The sequence below is a fragment of the Malaclemys terrapin genome, chromosome 9 (assembly GCF_027887155.1).
Source record: "Malaclemys terrapin pileata isolate rMalTer1 chromosome 9, rMalTer1.hap1, whole genome shotgun sequence".
NCBI classification, from domain to species: Eukaryota; Metazoa; Chordata; order Testudines; family Emydidae; genus Malaclemys; species Malaclemys terrapin.
Window position 1 is genome coordinate 73,358,441 of NC_071513.1, and position 23,410 is coordinate 73,381,850.

Below are 23,410 nucleotides of genomic sequence, written 5' to 3' on the forward strand. Positions count from 1 at the left end.
GTCAAGCAGTGCTGCCAGCAATATTCTGAAAAGAAACTGACCCTTTAGTTCATGCCAGTGAATGAGACGTTTAGGGAGGAAATACCCAGGATCAGGGGGAAATGAAAGGCGCAAATGGCCCTAAACTGCAGCATCTCTCAATGCCCTTGGATGGTGACCTGCAGGGGCACAATCTCTGTGACCACTGGCCGGCAGGATAGGGGGACTTGGCAGTTGTATCTACTAGGTCTGGAATAGGCTTGGGCTTTAGGGGAATCTGCAGCGTCCAGACTGCATCCAGGTCAATAAAGTTATCACCGGAGTCAATGAGGGCCTGCGCTGGAGGCAGCACCCTGGGACATGTGGTGTTGGTTGATGGCATTCAGCATGCATTACAGATAGGACCATGTTTCTAGACACGTGGAACATTTTGTCAAAGTGTTCACATCAGCCCCCTTTACTGGGCCTGGGCTGGCTTGTTTTCCTGGGTCTCTTCAGTCTGGTGTCCTAGTGGCACAATCAGAGATAAAGTGACCTGGTCCACCACATTAGAAGAACAGGCTAAAACATCACCGATGCCCCCTTTCCTCAGGCATGAGCAGTAGGTGGGCCAGGTCGACCTGCATTGTCTCAGCTTGTGGAGCAGGACCCAATAGTGGTGGGTGCAGCTCCAACCCTGCCCATCTTCTTTCTTGCCACCATTCACAAAGCTGATTGTCGATCCAGATGACAAGATTGATAAAGGCACCCAGATCCTTCAGCGTTTCAACTTTGGCCAACTCATCCTTGATCTCATTCCACAGGCCCCATTGGAACTGAAACAGTAGGGCTGCCTCATTCCACTCTGTGTCCGATATGAGACCGCAGAAGTGTGCTGCATAGGAAATAGCCGTGCCTGACCCTTCTTGGAATTTCTACAAGGTGGCCTTAGCAGAGAGAGCATAGGGATCACCATAGATGGTTGATATTGCTCTCTGGAAAGTGTCCTAGCTAGATAGCACCAGACTGCTGGTCTCCAACACGGGGAAGGCCTAGTTCAATGCCTCACCAGTCAGCAGGCTGACAACTAGGCCTACCTTGGTTGGTTGACAAGTATATTTGAGAGTGAAGCAAGAACAAGAGGCAGCACTGGTTCACAAAACCTCAAAATTTGGAACAATCCCCCACTGGAGCCCCCCCCCCCCACACACACACACTCTGGTAGGGGGAGGATGACAGGTCCTAGCTCAGGGGCTGATGCAGCCAACAGGGCCCAGAGCACATTGTTCTTTGCACAGAGTTGATGGACTTCCCCTGCAGTGCCTGATTCTTGGCAACCAGCTGTGTGATCTGCACCTGAACAACTTGGTTGTCTGTCTGGTGGTGGGGAACCTGCTCATGGAGTGCCAGTGCTTCTTGGATTAAGGGGCGCTCCACTAGGTCCATACTTGGCTGGACCCGACTCGGAGGGGTTGGTGGTCTGAACAAACTGTCGTAGACCAGGACATAGGCGATTATGCCTAGGAATGATGGTCAGAGCTAGTGGTTAGAGCAGGAATCAGGCTCCAGGAACTGGAGGTCAGTGTCCGAGACAGAGTTGGGAATCAAGCCAATGGTCAAAGCCAGACTTTTCCTCCCACTGGGAGCTTTGTGCCTATGGTGAGCTAGGTCCACTAGTCCACAATCCCTGCTGTTACCAGCAAGCTGCTGGGTGGTGGCTGAAGTATGAGGACTGCCTGAGGACCCACTGACCTAGGTTCAAGATCCCTGATCCCTCACAACCAGTATGTTTAGCATTATCAATAAGACTTCCACTGCAAATGTTGATATTTAAATCATGCTCCAGTCTATTGATAGTCAAGAACCAGAACATTTACTGGCTTGACCGCAGGCCTTTGTTAAAGGGAAATTATTTTTATACAAAATAGCTTCCCTTGTCATACAGCACAAAAGTGAACAGAAATTTTTTCCAGCTATTCTTTGATCTGGGCACAACTTTCTGTTTCAAAAACTCTTCTAGGTATTCTAAAAATACTTTACAAAAGGAATCTCTTTCTCTTTCTTGTTTTTCTTCTTTTTTGCACTTCCCTTATTCAAGGTCCGTGATTTTTATAGCCTTCTTCCAAAACTCTTGATTATATGCCAGGTTGTTGTGCAAATTGGTCTTTGATATCCGCTCTATGTACTGAGTCTTTGGTATCACCCTTGATGGCATTCCATCCATGATCATTGAAAGAACCATCATACTGACATAGCTTGCATGTCTCTGCTAGATATACCCATACCATTGTAGCCTAGCCTCCCTTACCTTGTCTTCAGTTGAAGCAACTCTTTCTTTCTCTCTCTTTTTATTTCCCTTTCCTGAATACATTGTAGCTCACTAGTAGCTTTTTTCGCAGGAGCAGATAGAATGTTAGTTGAATTGTAAAAAGGAATTAATATTTTTTGTTGTAGAAAAATATTTTTTTCATGTAGAATTTTTATAATTTTATATTTTTACTGCTTTAGTAACAAAAATATGGAATTAGGGCCCACACAAGACTGTCAGCCCCATGGTGTGCTGCTCGGAGACATAGAGCTGGAGCAGTCATGCAGGGCCTGCATTGAAAGGATAGCTCTCAGGATAGTGAGCAACAAGCACCAATCCATTCCTAGACCACAGAACGGCTATATGAAGTCAGGACAAGATTTTGCCCTAAAACTGAGCAGATGCAAAACAATAACATTGGGAGAAGGTAATCCAAATCACAGATATTAAATGGGACTGAAGTATTTGGAAAGCAGCAAAGCAAAGAGTTATCTATAGGGGATAGCGCACTGCAAATTAGACAAGAGCTTGCAATGTGATATGCAGTAAAAAAAAATCTCATGAAATGTTGGGCTGTCTACTCAGACATGACAGAGCAGGAAGGCGATAGTCCCCCTTTATATGGTTATGGTGAGAGCACACACAGAATACGGTAGAACCTTTGAGTTATGAATACCTTGGAATGGGGGTTGTTCGTAACTCTGAACAAAACTTTATGGTTGTTCTTTCAAAATTTTACAACTGAATATTGATGTAATACAGCTTTGAAACTTTGCTATGAATAAGAAAAATGCTGCTTTTAATCATCTTAATTTAAATGAAACAAGGACAGAAACAGCTACCTTACTTTGTCAAATCTTTTTTCAAATGTCCCCTTAATTTTTTTAGTAGTTTACATTTAACATAGTACTGTAGTGTACAGTATTTGCTTTTGTTGGGGGGAGGAGTCTCTGCTGTCTGATAGCATACTTATACTTCCAAATGAGGTGTATGGTTGACCAGTCAGTTCATAACTGTGGTATTCGTAATTCTGAAGTCCTACTGTACTGCATTTGCTGCTAGTTGCCTTAGTACCAGGATCATATAGGCAAAGTGGAGAGAATTCAGAGAAGAATAAAACAAAATTAAAAAACTGGAGGGATTGATTTAGCAGGAAAGATTGAAAGGACTGTGTGTTAAATAACAGCAAAAAGGGACATAGCTGTGTACAAGTATTAAAAGAGGATGTAAACACCACATAAGAAAAGGAATTATGTGAGGTGGTACAAAGGAGCATAAGTACTCTAGAAATTAAGGAATGCAATTAAGAAAGAGAATTAGTCTGAATATTAAAAAAAAAATCTTAATAGTGAGATCTGCTGGATTTTTAGAAGAATGTTTCAAGAGAATTAGGAACGCCTCATAGCTTGCATAATTTAAAGTTAGCCTAGACAAAATACTTTAAAATATACTGGAAGGAAAATTCCTACATTGGCAGATGATGGATTCAATTTCAGGCCTTTTCCATGTCTTAGCTTCCATTATTCTATTTGTATCTTTTTGTGAGTATAACATATGCCAGAAGATATATATACCACTCCTCACTTAGTAAAACTATAGCTCAATTGTGAGGAAAACTAGTTTGGATTTGTAATAATTTGTTAATTGTAAATAAAACAGCTTTGTTTTGAAATGAAAAGGGAGCCCACTGTGAACATATCCCTGTCCAAATCTAAATTACAGAGCTCCTGTAATTAGATCTTAAACAAAACACAACTCCAAAATGTACTACAGGTCACTAATAAAGATGCATATTAAAATTAAATAAACAATAGCACATTCAAGAACATGTTTTGTTTTTTGAAGAACAAATGTTTAAAACAAGAAACACAGGAAGGATGCACCAAAAGTGCAAAGTTTGAACCATTTTAAAGATGAATGCAATTTTCATTGTTTTCTAAATCTACTCATTAGTGCAGTGTTTCTCAAACTTGGGACGCCGCTTGTTTAGGGAAAGCCCCTGGCGGGCCGGGCCAGTTTGTTTACCTGCCGCGTCCGCAGGACCGGCCGATCATGGTTCCCACTGGCCACGGTTCCCTGCTCCAGGCCAATGGGAGCTGCTGGAAGCGGCGGCCACTATGGCCCTCGGCCGGCACCGCTTCCAGCAGCTCCCATTGGCCTGGAGCAGGGAACCGTGGCCAGTGGGAGCAGCGATCGGCCGGACCTGCGTACGTGGCAGGTAAACAAACGGGCCCGGCCCGCCAGGGGCTTTCCCTAAACAAGCGGCATCCCAAGTTTGGGAAACACTGCATTAGCGTATAGCACAATATAAAAAACTTGTATTCAATCTCTCTTACCTGCACAAAATGGTATTGGACAAGTTTCAGTTAAGTCTTGTTGCTGCTGTTTTGCTGACATCAGTGTTCAACAGTGAGCAGAGAAGAGTTAGAACTATGCTGGTCAATGTCCAAATTTTGAGCCATATCCTATGCTATGTAAGACTCCTATTGATGTCTGTGGTAGCTCTGTACGTGGAACAAAATTAGAATATTATATTTTATATTATTAATGCTAAGGGTTTTCAGAATTGTAAGTGTTTATCTAGAAAACCTCCAGAAATGTATCTGCTTACCTTTTAAATTGGAGTTGTTCTGTTTTTTGACGATACATGTAAGATTATCCCTATACATTGGGAGGGAATATAAAGGCATTTACAAATCTCTTTCTTTGTTGGGTTTCTTTGAATCACAGTTCAAATTGCTGTAGTTTTTGGTGCCAACATTCTGGAACATATCTTCAATCTGTGCCGGGGTAACTTTGACTTCCTGGAACGGCTTCCTGACCCATTGCTCCTGTACATCATTTCCTTTCTGGAGCTTGAAGATATTGCCAGGCTTTCTCAAGTTTCACACAGATTTAAAACGGTAAAAAACATTTACAACTTATTTTAAGTATTAGTTTTGCTTTGGCAAATTCTCCTGATTTAGTTCACTTTTAACACATGCATCCTTTACACATGTGTATCTTTAAGATTATTCAGCACTATATTATAAGCACTATTCCCAGTACAGTATTAAGTATTTGAAGGATTGGACCCATAGAATATTTAAGATCTTGCTGTCATTGCACAGGTTCAGCAGTGCAAGATCAGGCTCCATGGAGGATAATACACTCATGTGTATTACAAAAGCATTCTTAATGGATAGTCTCAACTTTAAAGAAATCATAGAAAGAAATATTTTAAAGAAAATTACCCATGCAACCCTGCTGATGTCAGTGGGCTTATGATGATGCAGCTGAGGCTAAAATTTGTCGTAATATCAATTACAATTAGCAGTACAAAATTATCAGTATTGTTGTTTTCAAAATCAACCATATTCAAAAGTTAAGTATTGACCATAATGCTGCATTCTTATGCCTTTAGGCTAATTCACTTGTGGTGTGGAGTGCTTTATTATATGGAACTATGAGGGGCTTTACCAAGTATTTGCTGCCCCTGCCAGAGGCCCCACCAACTTGGCTCATCCTGCCCTAAGAGGGTACCATGCTGGAAGGGAAGAGCAGTGAGTTTAGACCTTCAGAGGTTGCCTGGAGTGGTGTCTCATGATCCGCTGCAAACACAACCAGTGAGAGTTGGTCCTCCGGTACCTAGAAGGGCCGGGAGCAGACGGAGGCCAATCAAAGCCCAGTAGGCCAGATGAAAAGGGCTGGCAGCTTTTACTAGGGACCAGTTCTGAGTGAAGCCAGGACAGGGCTATTTGGTTTGGCCTGACTAGTTTTATTGGGCCAGTTTGCAGCCAGATAATCTTCAGTGTCCTAACCCAAGAAGCCTGGCTTAGCCAGGGGCCTAGCTTGACAACATTGACCTTGGATGTTAAAGTCCATAACATAAACACCAGTCCTTCTCTATGACTAGTGTTTATGTTATGGACTTTAACATCCATGTGATTATTTTGATTTCACGTTTAATATGGTTTCTTATTGGACTGGACTGAGAGCTGACCCAGAGGGTTAGGCCATGGAGGTGGCAGACCATTGCAGATGCAAGACACAAGAGGGTACTAAAGAGGATGAGTCTCTGCAACATTGTGAACTGACATGAAGAGGCACTCTGATAGTGAGTGCATGATGTAATATTGACCATATAATCAAGTATATTTAGGTCTTTTACAAAGTAAACCTTTCTTTTTCACCTTTTGGATTCTCAGAATCTCAACTGAGGGGAAATAATATTTCTAAACTATGCTAATATTCTTGTGGAGATTGGGTTCAGTTATGACCATAAAGTGGAGCATGCAATTGAGGCAATGGAATAGACTCACCAGCCCAACCAAAGCTTCAGGAGGCTTTTGTACATACAGTGCCTCCAGGAGTGGAGGGTGAATATGGCTGCTGTGCAATACTTGAACTGAGCAACCAGGGATAGTCAATTTTTTTTTTTTTGTCACGGTCCAAATTCCTTGGTCAAGGTATAGTCAAAATCCAGACTCCAGAGAAAATAATAATAAAAAAAAACCAATAATGATGATAATAAGTAATAAATAAAAAGATGTTGGGGTCTGTTCAAAAGCATCTGGCAGTCTGGATTTGACTCACGGTCTGCCTGTTGACTACCCCTGCCGGACACACTGTACACTGTCCTGATCACTGGCCCCAGTGATTAGGGCTCGGGCAGTGCCGTGACTCTGCCCCTCATTTTCTCTGAGGAGGAAACATAGACCATGAGCATTAAACTGGAGCAGTCCTTGTGTTCAAGGGAATGAAAAGACTGCTATTGCTGCAAGATCATAGTAAGTTATTTATCATTTCTTTCCCAACCATAGATCCTTGCAGGACACAGCAGCATAGGCGCAGACTCCGTTGGTGCTCTGGGGCTGGAGCACCCTCGGGGAAAAATTGGTGGGTGCTTTGCACCCACTGGCAGCCCCCCGCCCCAGCTCACCTCCGCCTCCACCTCTTCCCCTGAGCGCGCCATCCCCACTTCTCCTCCCAGCGGTTGCCACTGCAAAACAGCTGTTTTGCGGCGTAACAAGCTGTGGGAAAGCGCGCTCATGGAAGGAGGCGGGGAAGAGGCGGGGCCGGGGTGGGGATTTGGGGAAGGAGTCCAATAGGAGAAGGGAGGGGGTGGAGTTGGGGCAGGGACTTTGGGGAAGGGGCTGGAATGAGGGCAAGGGTGGAGTTGGGGCGGGGGCGCGAGCCCCCACCGGCGCCAGCAGAAGTTGGTGCCTGTGCACAGCAGGGCCCTTTTTCATTACCAAATTATCAACCCAAACTTTTTTTCTTCCTTTCAAAGATAAATTAAAGAAATAGGTAGCTGCATCCTTTCATTTCCAGCCCTTACCAAATATTCTGGCTAAGTATCATGGCCACAAGTATCCTACAAAGACTCCTAGATAATCTTTAGTTTTGCTACTACTGGTTCTTGCTGTGTGCCATCTTTTGCCCTCCATCCCATTATTATTACAGTCCATCTTCTATTTCCTGTTCTTGCCAAAGACCCAGACTATCAGCAAAAATATTCTTACACTTTTAAATATGTTCACCTTTATTTACTCGCATACTCACGTGTTTATTTCTTCTCTCACCAGTTAATTCTAAGCATAAATCTCATCATGTTTTTCTGTCCAGAATTTAGTATCTAGGTTTATTCCAATGCCAGTTTCAAAGTATTTTTTACTTTTGTATTTTCATTGTGTAATATTTTAAAACAAAGACAGTGTAAAAGAATCTGTTTTATAAAATCAAGTAAGGAATGATTGCAGTTGCCTTACTCTGAATACCACCACTCAAGCACTGCGAGTTTTTCAAAATATCAGTATTTACTGAAATACATAACATGGTATTTTCCATCAGCGGCTCAGTAGATTTCTTAGATTTACCTTATTTGTGGATTTTAAATGGTTCTATAAATGCAATTATTTTAATTGTAAAAATTGTTACTTATCTTTCTATGAACTAAAATAACCACCAGAGGGGGCTATATCCACAATGAAAACCTGAAGATAAACATTTCTGATGTTCTGTAACTATAGAGTCTGATTTTACTCACATTAACACTGGTGTAAAACTAGTGTAAATCCATGAGTTCTGGGAGTTGCTTCAGATTTAAGCCACTGTAATAGAGAGCATAATCTCACCAAAGTTTCTAACACTGAAAGCTGGCTGTTGTGTTATATATTCTGAAATCCACTATGAAAGAAGAAAACAATAATATTGAATTGATATTTGCACTGTATGTTTTATATATTGTGTATGAAGTACTAAAAGATAGTCTTCAATATTTTCAATTTAATACAATTACCAATTTTCTAGGCACAACAGACCAGAAAAATATAACAATCAGAAATTTTAGGAAAGCTTTTAAAATTCATCCCTTTTTCTTCTTTCAGCAGTATTTGAAGCAGTATTTCCCATGATCCCTGTCTTCCCATTTTGATCAGACAACCCAGCATGTGGTAATATAACCACCACCGCTCAGCAGTGGAACAGATATTGGGACCAAATTATAGCATTACATCAGTGCAATTCCATTGACTACAGAGAGGTTGTACCAATAAAGCCATTGTAAAACTTGTGTGAGGGAAGAATCAGATTCAGTATCTTTCAAGATCACTTATTTTAAAGATTGGATATAATGATTATACTGATGCACCCAATCTTCCTAATAATTACTCTTCTATGATGGTTGTATCAAACTTGAAAAAAAAACTTCATTTTCTCTTTCTGCTTATGCTATAATGGCGAATATGATTGTTTCCACACCATTCTGTTTATGCAGGCATTCAAAACTGGGAAGCATCACCCAAGAATCACAATCCATCTCCAGAACTGAATAGCTCATAATTCTTGTGAAAGCTTCTTTCAGTTGCATAGGGCCAAGCTAATCTCATGTAAATCCAGAGAGTCTGATAGTATAACACCACAAATAAATAGATTTGGCCCTTTTTCTTTTCCACAAACACATGCATATATATTTGTAATATGATTTGTAAATAACATGGGCCAAATTTTCTGGTATAAACTGGCACAGTTCCATTGATTTCAGTGGAGCTGTGCCAATATATATCAGCAAACAATGTGGCCCAGATGGAGAAAATATTTTTGAACTCATTATACTGAAAAAAAACGTGACAATAATTTACAGAATATATAATACCATGTACAAGACCAACAAAGACATATAACAAGGGTCAAATCCTACAACCTGGACTCAGTCCTTACTAGGGCAAAACTGGTACTGAAGTTATTGTAAGTTTACCTAAAAATGGTCTGTAGGATTTTTTCCCAAAAGATCTCATTCTTATATATAAAGTTAACTTAATATACGAGCTGCGTTGCCCTATGCTGGGTTTTGGCAAACCAAACGGTCAGTAAACATTGAATATGTCTGGTTCTATTTGTTTAAACCAGAATAACCCTGCCTACTTTCTCTTATAAATAGATATGCAACTCTGACACACTGTGGGAGAAAATTGTGCAGAATTTGTGTGGTGCAATTACCCCTGAAATGAGAGCACTGGCACAGGAAGTGGGTTGGAAGCAGTTCTTCTTCACAAACAAGCTTCAGCTTCAGCTGCAGCTCCGAAGAAGGAGGCAGAAACAGATGATTGGTAAATGCTGACTGTTTACTGGCCACCATGGCAAATGTGAAATGTTAAAAGGTGACCAATGTGTATCTGGGGTCCAAAATTTGACCTTCATTAAAGTGGTTTTAAATTAGTGAACATCCTCTGTGGTCTAGATGTCTAAACTTCAAACAAATAAGCCAATCAGCACTCTGTCATTAAGGGGAAACATCATTAGAGACCAAGAACTGAATGGGTATGTATACCAAACTACCCTCTTCCTTTTAGACAGCTGCTTCAGGTCATGGTTTGGGAACACTGGAAGGATGCTATATGGGTGAAATTTTCACTGCTTCTGCCTGTGCAGGAAATTTTGATGATAATGGACTAGAGTTGCCAGTGTTGTGACTCTGGTACCTTTGATGAGGTCTACATTCACTTAAGTATATTTTCAATTATAAAATAATATTTACTATTGGCTCTTTGCATTGTAGCACATCAGTAATGTTCCTACCAAACACAGCTGACAAATCCATTAAGAAAATATTTTACATAGCTTAGAATTTCATCTTAATTGTTGTTAATTACAACATTAACTTCAACAATCCAGAGGTCAAGTATTAATAGCCTTAAATTATTAATTAATGTCTACCATGTGTTATTGACTAGGTTTAAATATTGAGCATTTATACCAATGCTTGCATTTTTTCCATATAATGGCCTAAAAGCTGCATGATTTACTCAGCTAACTCCCACAAACTTCAGTTAGAGTCTTCTTAAGTAAGGCCTGCAGGATTTGGCACTGTACTAATGATAACATCACAAAAAATTAAGGCCAATATGGTTGCACTGGAATGCCTAAAGTTAGTTACCTGAATTCACTAAAAAGTGGCCTGATTTATTTTATGTGTTGAGCTGATGCTGATGTGAGTTCATAGTATTCAGTACCTCTGAAAATCAGGTCATTTTGTTTAGGTGCCTAAATATGGATTTAGGTGATTAGTTTTAGGCTCCCAAGTAAAGCCAAAATTCTCAAGGTGACCTAGTTTATTTACAACACAAACTTTTATAATGCAAATGGTCCTTATTCACAAAAGTATTCTTATTGAAACCAAGACTTACTTATTGTTGTCTTATTGTATGACTAAGGACTACTCTTGTGAGAGGACTACTCTTGTGAGAGACGGTTACTGGGATTGGGCCCTTAAATATGTAGCTGATTATTTGAAACGTTTTAGTAGAGCCATGTATATTTTGGTTATAGTAAGTATAGATATAAGGAACTTAATCCTGACCAAATGCCACTAACAATTTATACAATAATCTGAGTATGGCCATCAGAGTGACTGACGCACTGGTAAATGATCAAACTAAGTGTAAAAGGCGCTAATTACAATAGCATGAAAGGCAGTTAGACAAGTTTTGATCTTTAACTTCTCTAATTTTACAGGGTGGTGTGTTATTCTTTATTGATGAAGCCTTGTATTATCATTATATTAAACATAAAATAAGTTGTTATTCTTTATATCTAGTGCCAATTTTTCACCATTTTCCCCCTTCTCCAAGGTCACCATTCAAAGTGAAATGGTATTAAATATATATTCTATGGAAGTTTTTCTAATCTTTGTGAAACATGAAATGTATAGTATACCCTTGGAGCTTATAGATAAATGTGACCATATTCATGCTATAAAGCTATTTACGTGCCAACAGTTTGCCAGAGGAATATTTTACCTTTTTTTAACAATCTTTAGTTACTTTTGTTATATTATTATTTACTTTAGAACAAATGCCGTATTCTCTTTGGACCAGATTCTCAAGTGGTGCAAATCTGTGTAGCTCCATTGACTTCAATGCTGAGGATCTGGCCCATTATTTTTAAAAACTGGTTTAAATGTCAAGTATTAAAAATGCAGTTTGTAAATCTACTGTAAACTGGTAATTAAGAAATAAAAGTTTAGATTCTACAAAGTGATTTATTCAGATAGACTAAAATATATTTTCTCTTATTTCATATTTTTTTCTGAATGTCATTCTAGTAGTACTTCAAATTTTAGAAGAAATGTGCTAATCTGAGTAAATTTACTTTGCATTGGAATTATATACAGATATCGCCTAAATATTTTGCTAATAGTAAAGAGCATTAGGAAGAAGGCCCTGAACCTTTCAAACACTGAAGCACATTCTTAACTTTATCCATATGAGTGGTCCACTTTAAGACACTGGGACTATTTACATTTATAAATTCATTGTGTCCATAAATTTGTAGGATCAGGGCTTACGTGATTTTATTTAAAGATACTATATTTACAAGATTCCTGTCCTTGAAGAATAAAACACTAATAGGGCAACTCTAAAATAAAAAAGGAATTTATAAAGAACTGCAGTGCATGAGCATAGCTACTCAACAATGGGGCTTCTTTCCTCATCTTCATGAAAGCTTAGTGCCAATGGATTTAGATTTCCCTGGATTTCCTTGGCAGTTTCTGCTCCCAGAATCTGCTGGGGCAGGGGAAGAGGAGGGTTTCAGATTATGAAAGGAGAAGACACCTAAATTGAACATTCATTTAAATTGGTAATTATGCTGGATTGAGGGGGAGATGATGCCAAGAATGGCCATCTTCCCACTTCCTGGATCAACCAGGTTTCTGTCCCCTCTGCAGAGGTGAGGAGAATCATTTAGCCCTTACTTTGCAGGAGTATCTTTTCTTTTAAAATGAAAAAGTGCATAGTTAAAAAAGGAAAAAATCTTGAAATATTTTATAATATAAAGTTTATTCTCATTACATGATCCAGTTAAACCAAAAGAAAAAGAAGCTCTATAGAAAGACATATGCAGATATCTTAAAAGAACAACATTTAATTCATTACGGTCATGTGGAAATAAAAACAATTGGACAAATGGAAAAGTGAAGTTTGAAGTATAAAAGACACATATCTTTTTTTTTAAAAAAGAAGGAAATTGATGGAAGATCACCATTTCCATATATATAGTCACCCAACAAAATAAGTCACTTTGATTAAAATAAACCATCAGCAGCATTCCCACTAAACAAGACATTGAACCTGCACTTAAAGAATTGATGTTGGTCTCATAACTTCCCCTTATTTGTTCTGTTTATTTGGATACCACAAATTGTTTTCAATAAATTCCAGCAGCATACAACAATATTAAAGCAGAAACCTCATTTATGACAAAAATAACCTTTATAAAGCTTAAACCCAGAAAATAAAATGACACTTTGTAGTTAATATAGGCACTACATCACAAGTTGTGCCTCTCAAAGCATGGGAAATATTAATGTAGCACCATACAAACATTCTGTATTGTCCCTCTGTTATTTAATATTGTCAAAAAAACAAGGCAATGCACTTAAATAGTTAAAACACTTATCTTTTCCATGGTTTGCACTACATAGCTAATTTTACAGCAAGTAAAAACAGCACTGAAAAAATATGATCAGTTTTACATAGTGAATGTTGTGCTCTTACATTGCAACACAATTAGTCGTAATTTAATAACTTTTGTGTTGAAATAAATTTCAATAAAATATATGATGTCTTCCATGCAACTGTTTCTAAAACTAAATACATGCTTTTGGCCAGCTTCACCCAATGTTCTCAAGTTCTATCCCTGAGAAATTGGTTATTTAGGTTAAACAATGAATTACTGAGGAAGGATTGCAATACAAATGTTTTACAATTGTAAACTGTGTAAACAAGTAAGGTAGCCAGGAACTTCAAACTTTTTCTGGAAGCATCCTCCAGTCTGAGAAATCCTTGGTAAGATGTTTCACCTGCAAAGTATCAGGCTTAGGAAACTGGATATGCTATAACAGAGTATTGGTAGCTGTCTCAGATCTCAGACATCCATTACAACAAATCAGCTAGAGGAAGTTATTAAATGGGTTGTTCTCACATAGGAAAATTCTTTGGGTTTGTCTCCACTTACCAGTGGATCGACGCTGCAGCGATCGAGCCACCGGGGGTCGATTTAGCAGGTCTAGTGAAGACCCACTAAACTGACCGGAGATCGCTCTCCCGTCCACTCCGGTACTGCACCGTAACAAGAAGAGTAAGGGGAGTTGACGGAAGAGCATCTCCCGTCGACATAGCCTAGTGTGGACCCTGCAATAAGTAGATCTAAGCTACCTCGGCTTGAGTTACTTTACTAACATAATTCAAATTGCAGCGCTTAGCAACTTTCCCCTATAGTGTAGACCTGCCCTTTCTGTATGGTAATAAAATGCAACCAGAGTAGGGCCAAGTTCAGTCTTCCAAAGCCTTGCTCTAAGCACACAGGACCTGATTTTGATCTCACGCTGATGTAAATCAGGAATAACTCCACTGATGTCAATGGACCTATGCCAATATATATTGGGTCTGGCCCAATGTAGTTACAGGTGTAAAACTAATGCAAACAGAATTAGAATAATAGGAAGGGCCAGATTTTGTTCTCAGTTGCACCAGTGTAAATCAGGAATAACTACTGAAGTTGACTCTGGCTACACTGAGATCAGAACTGGGAGGCCCATAAACTCTACCTGAATGTATTAACTATTATAATAGACTCTTGCAATAAATCATCTAGTTTTGCTGCCTATCCTTTCTGCTGCAGAACTCTATTAATATTCCCCATGCTTCCCCAGTTTTTGTTTTGTTTTACTTCAGTGCTGTTTGGTATCAGAATATATTTAAGTACCTCATTTATCATTTCTCGCATGAGCTGAGAATGGATAATTTGTTCTGCAATCAAAACATCAAAAAGAGTTCCTTGGACTAGAGAGTGCTTTCAGAAAAATATAAGAAATTTTCAATTTTATATCACAGAAACATTCTTTTAAATATATTAAATTATGTGTATCATTGAATTATTAGTAGTATTGTAGTGACACACGTGCGTAGCTGGTTGAGAAATGTAACCATTTTCTTGTGTTCAACAACAAATTTCTGATCAGCTGGAATATAGAGTAGGAAAGTATTCATGTGAGGCCTGATTCTTCTCTCACACCAGTGTAAATCAGCAGTAACTGCATTGCAGTCAATAGTTTCATCAGTGTAAAATTTTTGTACATGAGTTAAGAATCAAAACTAATGTTTCAACCACTGACCAAATATAAAAATAGTGATATTGCATCTGGAAAGCTCTTAACATCTGTATCTGTTAAAGAGACAGTTCTAAAGCCAAGAATCGTAAGTGTGACAGTAAACTTGCTTTTACAAGCATATTTCCACTAATTATTTAATATCAGCACTTTGCAGCTCATTCATTATTCACTGTGATACTCTTCAATGCAGTTGGTCTTATAAGAATAACAATTTTGTACTGCTATATAACAGAGATATGAACCTAATACATACTTTTCAAAACATTCCATAAATTGAACTATACTTTTGTGTTATCAGTGGGTTGGTCTTTTGATGGTTTCTTTTGAATACAAGGTTGGATGAGTAAAATGATTATTCCTACCATGTAAAGCAAACCGCATATGTAAAAAGAAAAATCATATTTTTGTGTGATGTCATAGATCCAACCTGCAAAACAAGGACAAGATAGTTTTCAGTAGAGAGCATATCAGAGAAACATAAAACAGTAATGTTAAAAAAAACACTGCATATTTATCTCATGAATGCATCCTATTATGTGACACTTCATTCAAGTCACAAATTTTTTCTTAAAAAAAAAAAAAGTGGAAATTGTCTCCATCATTAGACAATAAAAATAGACATGAACTAACAAAAACCAGTGGTTTATTCAGTCCTATGCAGAAAGCCAATCCATGGCCTACGCATCACTTATATCCCATTTAAATCCTCAAAATTGGGGTTTCAGATATGCACAGGCCTTTTGATGGTCCTCTCCATAAGGGAGAATTTCACTGCCAGTCTGCAGTGAGGTATAGGGAGTTAGGACTTTCAAAACATTTTGGCCGGGGAAGCTTAAGGCAGAATCCTTGGGATCCAGGGCCAGAAAACACAAGTGTCTCAGAGGGAGAGCATCAGGCTGTGATGCAGCACAAGGTTGAATGGGAGTTTGGACTGGGCTACCTACTTACCGGAAAGAGCCAGGACTCAGGTGTGAGTGAAAACAAAGGTCCATCTTAGAAGTCTGGCAGGAAGATTCCAAGTGGAGGGCCTATGTTTATAGATTCTTTCTATAAACATAGGCCCCTCCACTTGGAATCTTCCTGCCTTAATCCAGTCTTGTTTTTGCCAATGTTTTCACATAACTAGAAAAATGTGATCAAATTACTACTACTAACTGTATCCAGCCTCCTTTCTTGGAATAAAGAATAGCAAACTGTGAAAAGATCAGTTTTGTCAATGAATGTGTTAACTGTAAGTAAACTTAAAAACATGTTGTTGTACCACAGAGGCATTAGGGAACACCCTGATCCTCAGCTGGTGTAAATCAGCATAGTTTCATTGACTTCAATGGAGCTACACTGATTTATACCGTAAGGATCTGACTCGACTGATATTTAGTATTTAATTTAATATTTAACATTTACAAAGCACTCTACAGGCTTGATTTTCCACTATTTTGCATCTAGTATAGTCATTTACACCTGTGGCAAATTGATGTAAAATGCTGCTAAATCAGAATGACTGTTTTACATTCACATTTGCACAGGTATAAATGGTTATACAAGGTACAGAGCAGTGGAGAATCAGGCCGTATATTGAAAGATCAGTATTACTATCCCAGTTTACAGATGGGAAACTTACATAGTAAGTAATTACCCCAAGCCATACAGTGAGTGAGTTGCACAGGTGGTATTAGACTTTAGGAGCTCCTGGCTCCCAGACTCCTATTCAATCTGCTATACCATCCTAACTATGTAAATAGTAAATGGAGATGTTTTCAGTCCTCTATCCAAGCTCTAGAACAAGTCACAGATAGTGAATGACTCAAAAATTCAAAACTCCTGTAGACCAAATTAGTCCTAGGCTCCCATAAGTCTCTGAATGTGTGATACGTGTATCTGAAGACCCTACACTGTTCATTTGCTAAAGTCTGTAACTCAAACATTCTGTTTTATTCAGATTTCTTTAATGTATGATTTTGATCCTTGTTTGGTACAATCCCAATAGCAAAGCTAGATCACCAAATTCTGACTGCTTCTGTTTCTCCAATCTTCATCAACTCCAGCCCAGACAACAAATATAAATCCTATACCAGAAGCGAGAGATAGGAATAAAGCAAATTGCTTCTAACGTCCCTCTGAGAACAAAGGGGGCTGGCTTGGCTAATCCTATTTAATTGTTCTTCTTTCTCTGACCCTTATTGTCCCTGCCACTTTGCATGTTGTTTTTTAAAATTCTGATTATAATAAAGAAAAGGTGAAGAAAATAATTTTAAATGGAAAAAAAATCTATTCTGTCAGGACTGCTAACTCAGTAGTCCAGAAAAACACTCTGGGTGAAATTCACCTCTGTGCAAAGGGAAGCATGAAGGTTTAACTTACACATAAGACTCATGCTAGCACTGTGCACAGGGTGAATTTTACCCAGTTTATTTTACTTACCCCAGCTACGGTATATGTATGTGATTTTGTAGGTGATGGAGTTGGTACTAAATACAGAGGGCCAACATAGGCACTTGAATACATGTATAAAATTCCCGGTGAAGTCAATAGGCCCAATCTGACAGTCATTGCATAGATGGAACTCCTTCTGAAGTTTATGGGAGTTTTGTCTTAACAAGGACCATAGAATTCGTTCTAATTGGTGTTGCCAGGGCCAACTCCAGGCACCAGCATTCCAAGCAGGTGCTTGGGGTGGCAATCTGCAAGGGGAGGCAGTCCCTGTGTTTTTGCCGTCCCAAGCAGCGCGCCGAATTGCCACTGTGGACGGCAGGAGCAGTCCGTGTGCCGTTAGGGCGGCACGCACGTTTCCGCCGCGGCGGCAATTCGGCAGCAGCTTCTATGTTCAGCTGCCCAGGGCGGCAATTCGGCAGCTTCTGTGTTCCGGCTGAAGACAGAAGCTGCCGCCGAATTGCCACCGCCGCGGAAACACGCGTGCCGCCCTAACAGCACATGGACTGCCCCCGCCGTTGGCGGCGGCAATTCGGCGCACTGCTTGGGGCGGCAAAAACAGTAGAGCCGGCCCTGGGTGTTGCATATGATTGAATGAAGATACAATTGAGCCCAAGTCATGAAGAGCCAAATCCTGCAGTCTTCAGTCAGATAAAATTCCCAATTAGCTCAATGGGAATTAATTAATTATGGCGTAAGCATGCATGTAGGTTGTCAGAATGTGTGACCCTTTTACTTGGGCAGCTGTAACTTCTACAATCTCTTTTAAATATGACTTCACAAATTTGCCTTATGTATCACTGCATAGGTATCTCCTCTTCTCTTTTTGTTTGCTCTGTTCCCTGCTGGCACCTCTCTTCCTCTACTCCTCAGCTTGGAATTATGGCCGGCATATTGCACAATTAAGAGGTTAACTTTGTTCATGAGGGAAAAAACTGCTGAATTAACAAAGCATAAAATTTACTGGGACAAAGAGAAAAAGTACAGTCCACCATCTTCTCTATTTTCCAAGGGAGAGAGTATTGTCTAATAGTTAAAGAAGAGTCCTGGGTCCTATTCCCAGTTGTGCCACTGACTCATTGTGTGATCTTGTGCAATCAATAAATTCTTCTGTGGTTTAGTTTACCCAAATGTAAAATGGGTATAGAATACTTATGCAAATCACTGGGTAGCTGTGATAACTAATTAATATTTGTAAAACATAGTCAAATCTTCCAATGAAATGCTCTATAACATGCAAAGTACTGCCACTGTTCCCACAGGAAGATACAGTTTCTGTGGAATAGTCTAAAAAATTGTCTCATGAATAAGACTCTTGATCTGTACATTATTAGACCAAATGCTGTAAATAATATCATTTCCCGCCTTCAAGAAAATAACCTTATGTAATATACGTCGCATTTAATACTAGTTACACAGTAAATGTTTATGTAATGAAACTACTCTCTGGTATTGAAAGCAAAAATGTAATTTTGGTTAATTATATCATAAGATTATTGAAAAGAAAAAAAAATTAAAGTAAATTTAAAACATTACACTACTCAAGTCTTATGTTCTTGAGTGAGTCATTCATGGGGCCAGGTTAATAAAAGTTGGTGCAAGGAGTCATACATTACCCAGGGCCGGCTCTAGGTTTTTTGCCGCCCTAGGCAAAAAAATAAAAATAAAACAAACTCCAAGAGCACAAAAAAAAATGGTAGCCGGAATGCCGCCCCTGAAATTGTGCTGCCCCAAGCACGTGCTTGGTTTGCTGGTGCCTAGAGCCGGTCCTGACATTACCCCTTCCTGCTACCTACTACCAATGGCAATTGAACTTGTGGGTGTTAAATGCTTGTGGTTAGGATATTGGACTGAGACCCAGAGGATCTAAGTTTAATTTCTGATTCTACTCCTGATTTTTGTGTGTGAACTTGGACTAGTTACCTTATTTTTGTGCCCTCAGTTTCCTCATCTGTAAAATGAGGATAATACTTCTCTACTTTACAGGAGTGTTATAAAGATAAATATATTAATGTCTATAAGGACTTCTTCTGATGCTGTGGTGATGGATTTCATACAAATAGGGTAGATAAATAGTGTGGTAGCATGCTATTCCTTTAACAGGTGTGCAGGCTAGGAACCCTCTCCACTATCTATATAACAGTCTTGTAATAAGATTCCTGGATTGTCTGTGTCACCATGAAGCCTAAAATGTCTGTTGTGTCAGTGTAAAGCAATGGAATCAGCTACATGCATGGTTGAGAGCTCTTTTTGTTTAGAATGCCAGGAGGTTCAAACATCACTGGGATTTGTGCTTTGTTGCCATCCAATTTTTAAGTTCTCAACCATTTTGACTTTACAAATTACATCTGTGTGACAGCAGGGCATGTATCAATGCCATACCAAGAGTCTAGACCAGGGGTAGGCAACCTTTCAGAAGTGATGTGCCGAGTCTTCATTTATTCTCTTTAATTTAAGGTTTCGTGTGCCAGTAATACATGTTAACGTTTTTTAGAAGGTCTCTCTCTATAAGTCTATATTATATAACTAAACTATTATTACAACAACAACAAGGAGTCTGGTGGCACCTTAAAGACTAACAGATTTACTTTCACTCTATGCATCCGAAGAAGTGAGATTTTTACTCACGAAAGCTTATGCCCAAATAAATCTGTTAGTCTTTAAGGTGCCACCAGACTCCTTGTTGTTTTTGTAGATACAGACTAACACGGCTACCCCCTGATACTTAAACTATTATTGTATGTAAAGTAAACAAGGTTTTCAAAATGTTTAAGAAGCTTCATTTAAAATTAAATTAAAATGCTGATCTTACGCCGCCAGCCTGCTCAGCCTGCTTCCAGCCTGGGATTCTGTTCACCTAGGCCTGCAGTGGGCTGAGCAGGGCGACTCGAGGTCAGGGCAGAGGGCTGGGGTGTGTGTGGAGGTGCAGGGCAGAAGGCTGGGTGTTGGGGGGAGATCAGGGCAGAGGGCTGGGGGGTGTGGAGGTGCAGGGCAGAAGGCTGGGTGTTGGGGGGAGGTCAGGGCAGAGGGCTGGGGGGGTGCAGGGCAGAAGGCTGGGTGTTGGGGGGCGACTCAAGGTCAGGGCAGAGGGCTGGTGGTGTGTGGAGGTGCAGGGCAGAAGGCTGGGTGTGTGGGGGGGGTTCAGGGCAGAGGGCTGGGGTGTGTGTGGAGGTGCAAGGCAGAAGGCTGGGTGTTGGAGTCAACTTGAGGTCAGGGCAGAGGGCTGGGCAGGGTGAGGGGGTCCAGGGCAGAAGGCTGGGTGTTGCGGGGAGGTCAGGGCAGAGGGCTGGGGGAGGTGTGGGGGTGCAGGGTAGAAGGCTGGGTGTTGGGGGAGGTCAGGGCAGAGGGCTGGGGGAGGTGTGGGGGTGCAGGGCAGAAGGCTGGGTGTTGGGGGGAGGTCAGGGCAGAGGGCTGGGGGAGGTGTGGGGGTGCAGGGCAGAAGGCTGGGTGTTGGGGGGAGGTCAGGGCAGAGGGCTGGGGGGGTGCAGGGCAGAAGGCTGGATGTTGGGGGGTGACTCAAGGTCAGGGCAGAGGGCTGGGGGTGTGTGGAGGTGCAGGGCAGAAGGCTGGGTGTGGGGGGGGGGTCAGGGCAGAGGGCTGGGTGTGTGTGGAGGTGCAGGGCAGAGGGCTGGGGTGTGTGTGGAGGTTCAGGGCAGAAGGCTGGGTGTTGGGGGGAGGTCAGGGCAGAGGGCTGGGGGTGTGTGGAGGTGCAGGGCAGAAGGATGGGTGTTGGGGGCGACTCGAGGTCAGAGCAGAAGGCTGAGTGTGTGGGTGGGTTAGGGCAGAGGGCTGGGGTGCTCGGCTCGTGGGGGTGCTCCCAGCCCCCTGCCCTGAGTGGCTCATGGCAGGAGGCTGGGAGGGATATGCCCTGTTCCACCCCCTTCCCTCAAGCCTGTCCCTATCTCTCTCTGCCTGCTCTACGGAGCTGTGTACATGCTGCCGCTCTTCCCCCTCCCCATCACAAGGGCCATCGCGGGCAGGGAGAGGGAGGAGAAGGGGCAGAGGGGCCGGAACGCACCAAGCTGTGGGAAGAAGCGGGGGAGGAGGGAAGCTTAGCTGCCGCAGGACCAAGCTTCTGCATCCTGCCCCTGCAGGGGAGAGCGGTGGGTGGGGGGGCTGAGTGGGGCGGGGGGCCGGGACCTTTCCGGCCCCTCCTCCTCCTCCTCCTCCTCTCACCGGGCAGGCAGCGTGCCACTCAGAATCGGCTCGCGTGCCGTGTTTGGCATGCGTGCCGTAGGTTGCCGACCCCTGGTCTAGACCATTGTGATAGCAGAGGTAACTTAACCAATCACCACCCTTACGCTATAGCTAATTTGCATGCAACAATTTTATTGGTTGTATGAGGCAGTTGGCGCAGATGGTGGATTATTTGGCCCAACTGACATACCCCATGACAGCCCAACCATTCAGCAACTAGTTTAAGCTTAAGAGAGATGTCAGGGGAAATCAGTGTGGGGCAAGCTCTTGTTAAGCCTTGGCCTGTAGTAAAGAGATTAACAAAAGAGCCCAGTTTCAGGGTATGGGATTTGCCTGTTTTTTGTTTGTTTTAATTTGTTTCTCTCTGTTAGGGTTAATAAACTGGGATTTGGGTTTATATTCCTTGAGATTCTGGAAGTTTTAGGGTTGGAGCTGTGGGCTCCAGGTGACCCTGTGTAACTCCCTCAAGTCTTCTACTGGGGGAAGCTTTAGTTTGTGGCCACAGCTCATAGGAATGCTGCTAACAGATACTTCTGAAGAGATGCACTGAATCAATACATAGAATTTGTACTGTTAGGTTAGATCAGTGTTTCATCTGCTCCATTTCCTCTCACAGACAGTGGCCAGAATTAGATGCTTCTGAGGAAACCCCATAAAGGACAATTATGGAACAACTGCCAATGCAGCTCTGGCCATACAAATTTGTGGCTAACACCACCCTGTGTTGGGATATGTTGGCTCCTATGAAACATGGGCCTCTAGAAGAGGAGAAATTGAGTTTAAATTATTAAAATTCTGCCCAGGATCAACACAAGCAAGTCTTCTGGCAGATATGTTCCAATGAGAAATGGCTTTAAATGCTGCAGTTTTACTGAAAAGAGATATTTTAGAAAACATAGAAGAACTTGTTCTGTATATCTTCACATCCTGGTGTTCTGAGCTCAAATAATAAATAATTATTTAATTAAATATTCAAAAAATTATTATAAATTAAAAAAAATATTACTTAACAATATTAAGATTGTGGTAGATCACCTAAAAACTTGGAATGCAATATGTTTTCTATATTGAACAATCTCTAAAAATAGCTTCACTCTCTCCACTGAAAGGTTAGAATGAAGTAGAGCTCAAATTTGCAGAAGCTAACCAATGCTGGCCCCAAAATTATACCTGCCACAACCTGCATCTAACAGGTCTGAGCTAAAATAACACTGGAACTTAAAGCCCGCTGTTGTTTCACTTACTCTTAGCTATCGCCTCACTATTTCCTCTTTGGAATGCTTGATACCACATCTGTGTCAGGCAGGTTAACTCAGGACACTGTTCCAACTGCTGTTTGTACAAGCACATTTCAATGCGCTGTCCACATTTCTTGTTCAAGGAAAACAAGGTTTTTAAGAACCCACATAGAGATAAACTCCTTCTAAGATCTTTCTCAAGAAGTATGAGATTAGCACAGTGACAGCCCATACGTCAATTTCAATTCCTTGACTGATGCAATTCAATTCTGCATTCAGATTGTTTCAAAAGGTTTGAAACGCAAAATAAACTCCTGTTACCATGTTATCCACATTGGTTCATAATATAAAAGCAGAAGGGCTAGCTGTTTTTTTTTTATTATCTTTTTTTTTTATTAAAGGCCAAATTCTCCCCTGAGACATGGGCATGTTAACTCTTACTGCGCTCAATTCTGGCTGACAGGGTTTGAGAGAATGCACAGTAGAGTTGTAGTTTTGCTACCCTTTGAAAGGATTCAGCATCTGCTCTCATCTACATCATTCCAGCACTACTGACAGGTACAGAGAAAGAGAGAGGGACTATAGCTCTCCCAATGCTGGTGGTGGCTCTAGCCCAGTTCAGTGTCC

The 23,410-nt window shown here is 40.9% G+C and overlaps 2 protein-coding genes across 7 annotated transcripts in view; one reads left to right on the forward strand and one right to left on the reverse strand.

Moving 5' to 3' along the window:
* The window catches only part of FBXO36 (F-box protein 36), a 118,713-nt gene that overhangs the window by 59,361 nt on the left and 35,942 nt on the right, over window positions 1-23,410 (forward strand). For 4 of the 5 annotated variants that reach the window (XR_008446212.1, XR_008446211.1, XM_054039934.1 and 1 more), the window contains exons 3-4: window positions 4,997-5,169; window positions 9,687-9,855. Coding sequence is in view for 3 of the 5 variants with exons in the window: in XM_054039934.1 (XP_053895909.1) it covers window positions 4,997-5,169; window positions 9,687-9,855 (342 nt within the window). In the remaining 2 variants the exon portion in view is untranslated. Of the gene's footprint in view, window positions 1-4,996; window positions 5,170-9,686; window positions 11,786-23,410 lie in introns of those variants that run through there. The other variant, XM_054039933.1, reaches the window with a different exon arrangement.
* Window positions 11,861-23,410, reverse strand: part of SLC16A14 (solute carrier family 16 member 14) — a 35,883-nt gene continuing 24,333 nt past the window's right edge. For both annotated transcript variants that reach the window (XM_054039931.1, XM_054039930.1), the window contains one exon: window positions 11,861-15,345. In XM_054039931.1, the coding sequence (XP_053895906.1) occupies window positions 15,197-15,345 (149 nt within the window). In that variant the 3' untranslated portion in view covers window positions 11,861-15,196. The remainder of the gene's footprint in view (window positions 15,346-23,410) is intronic.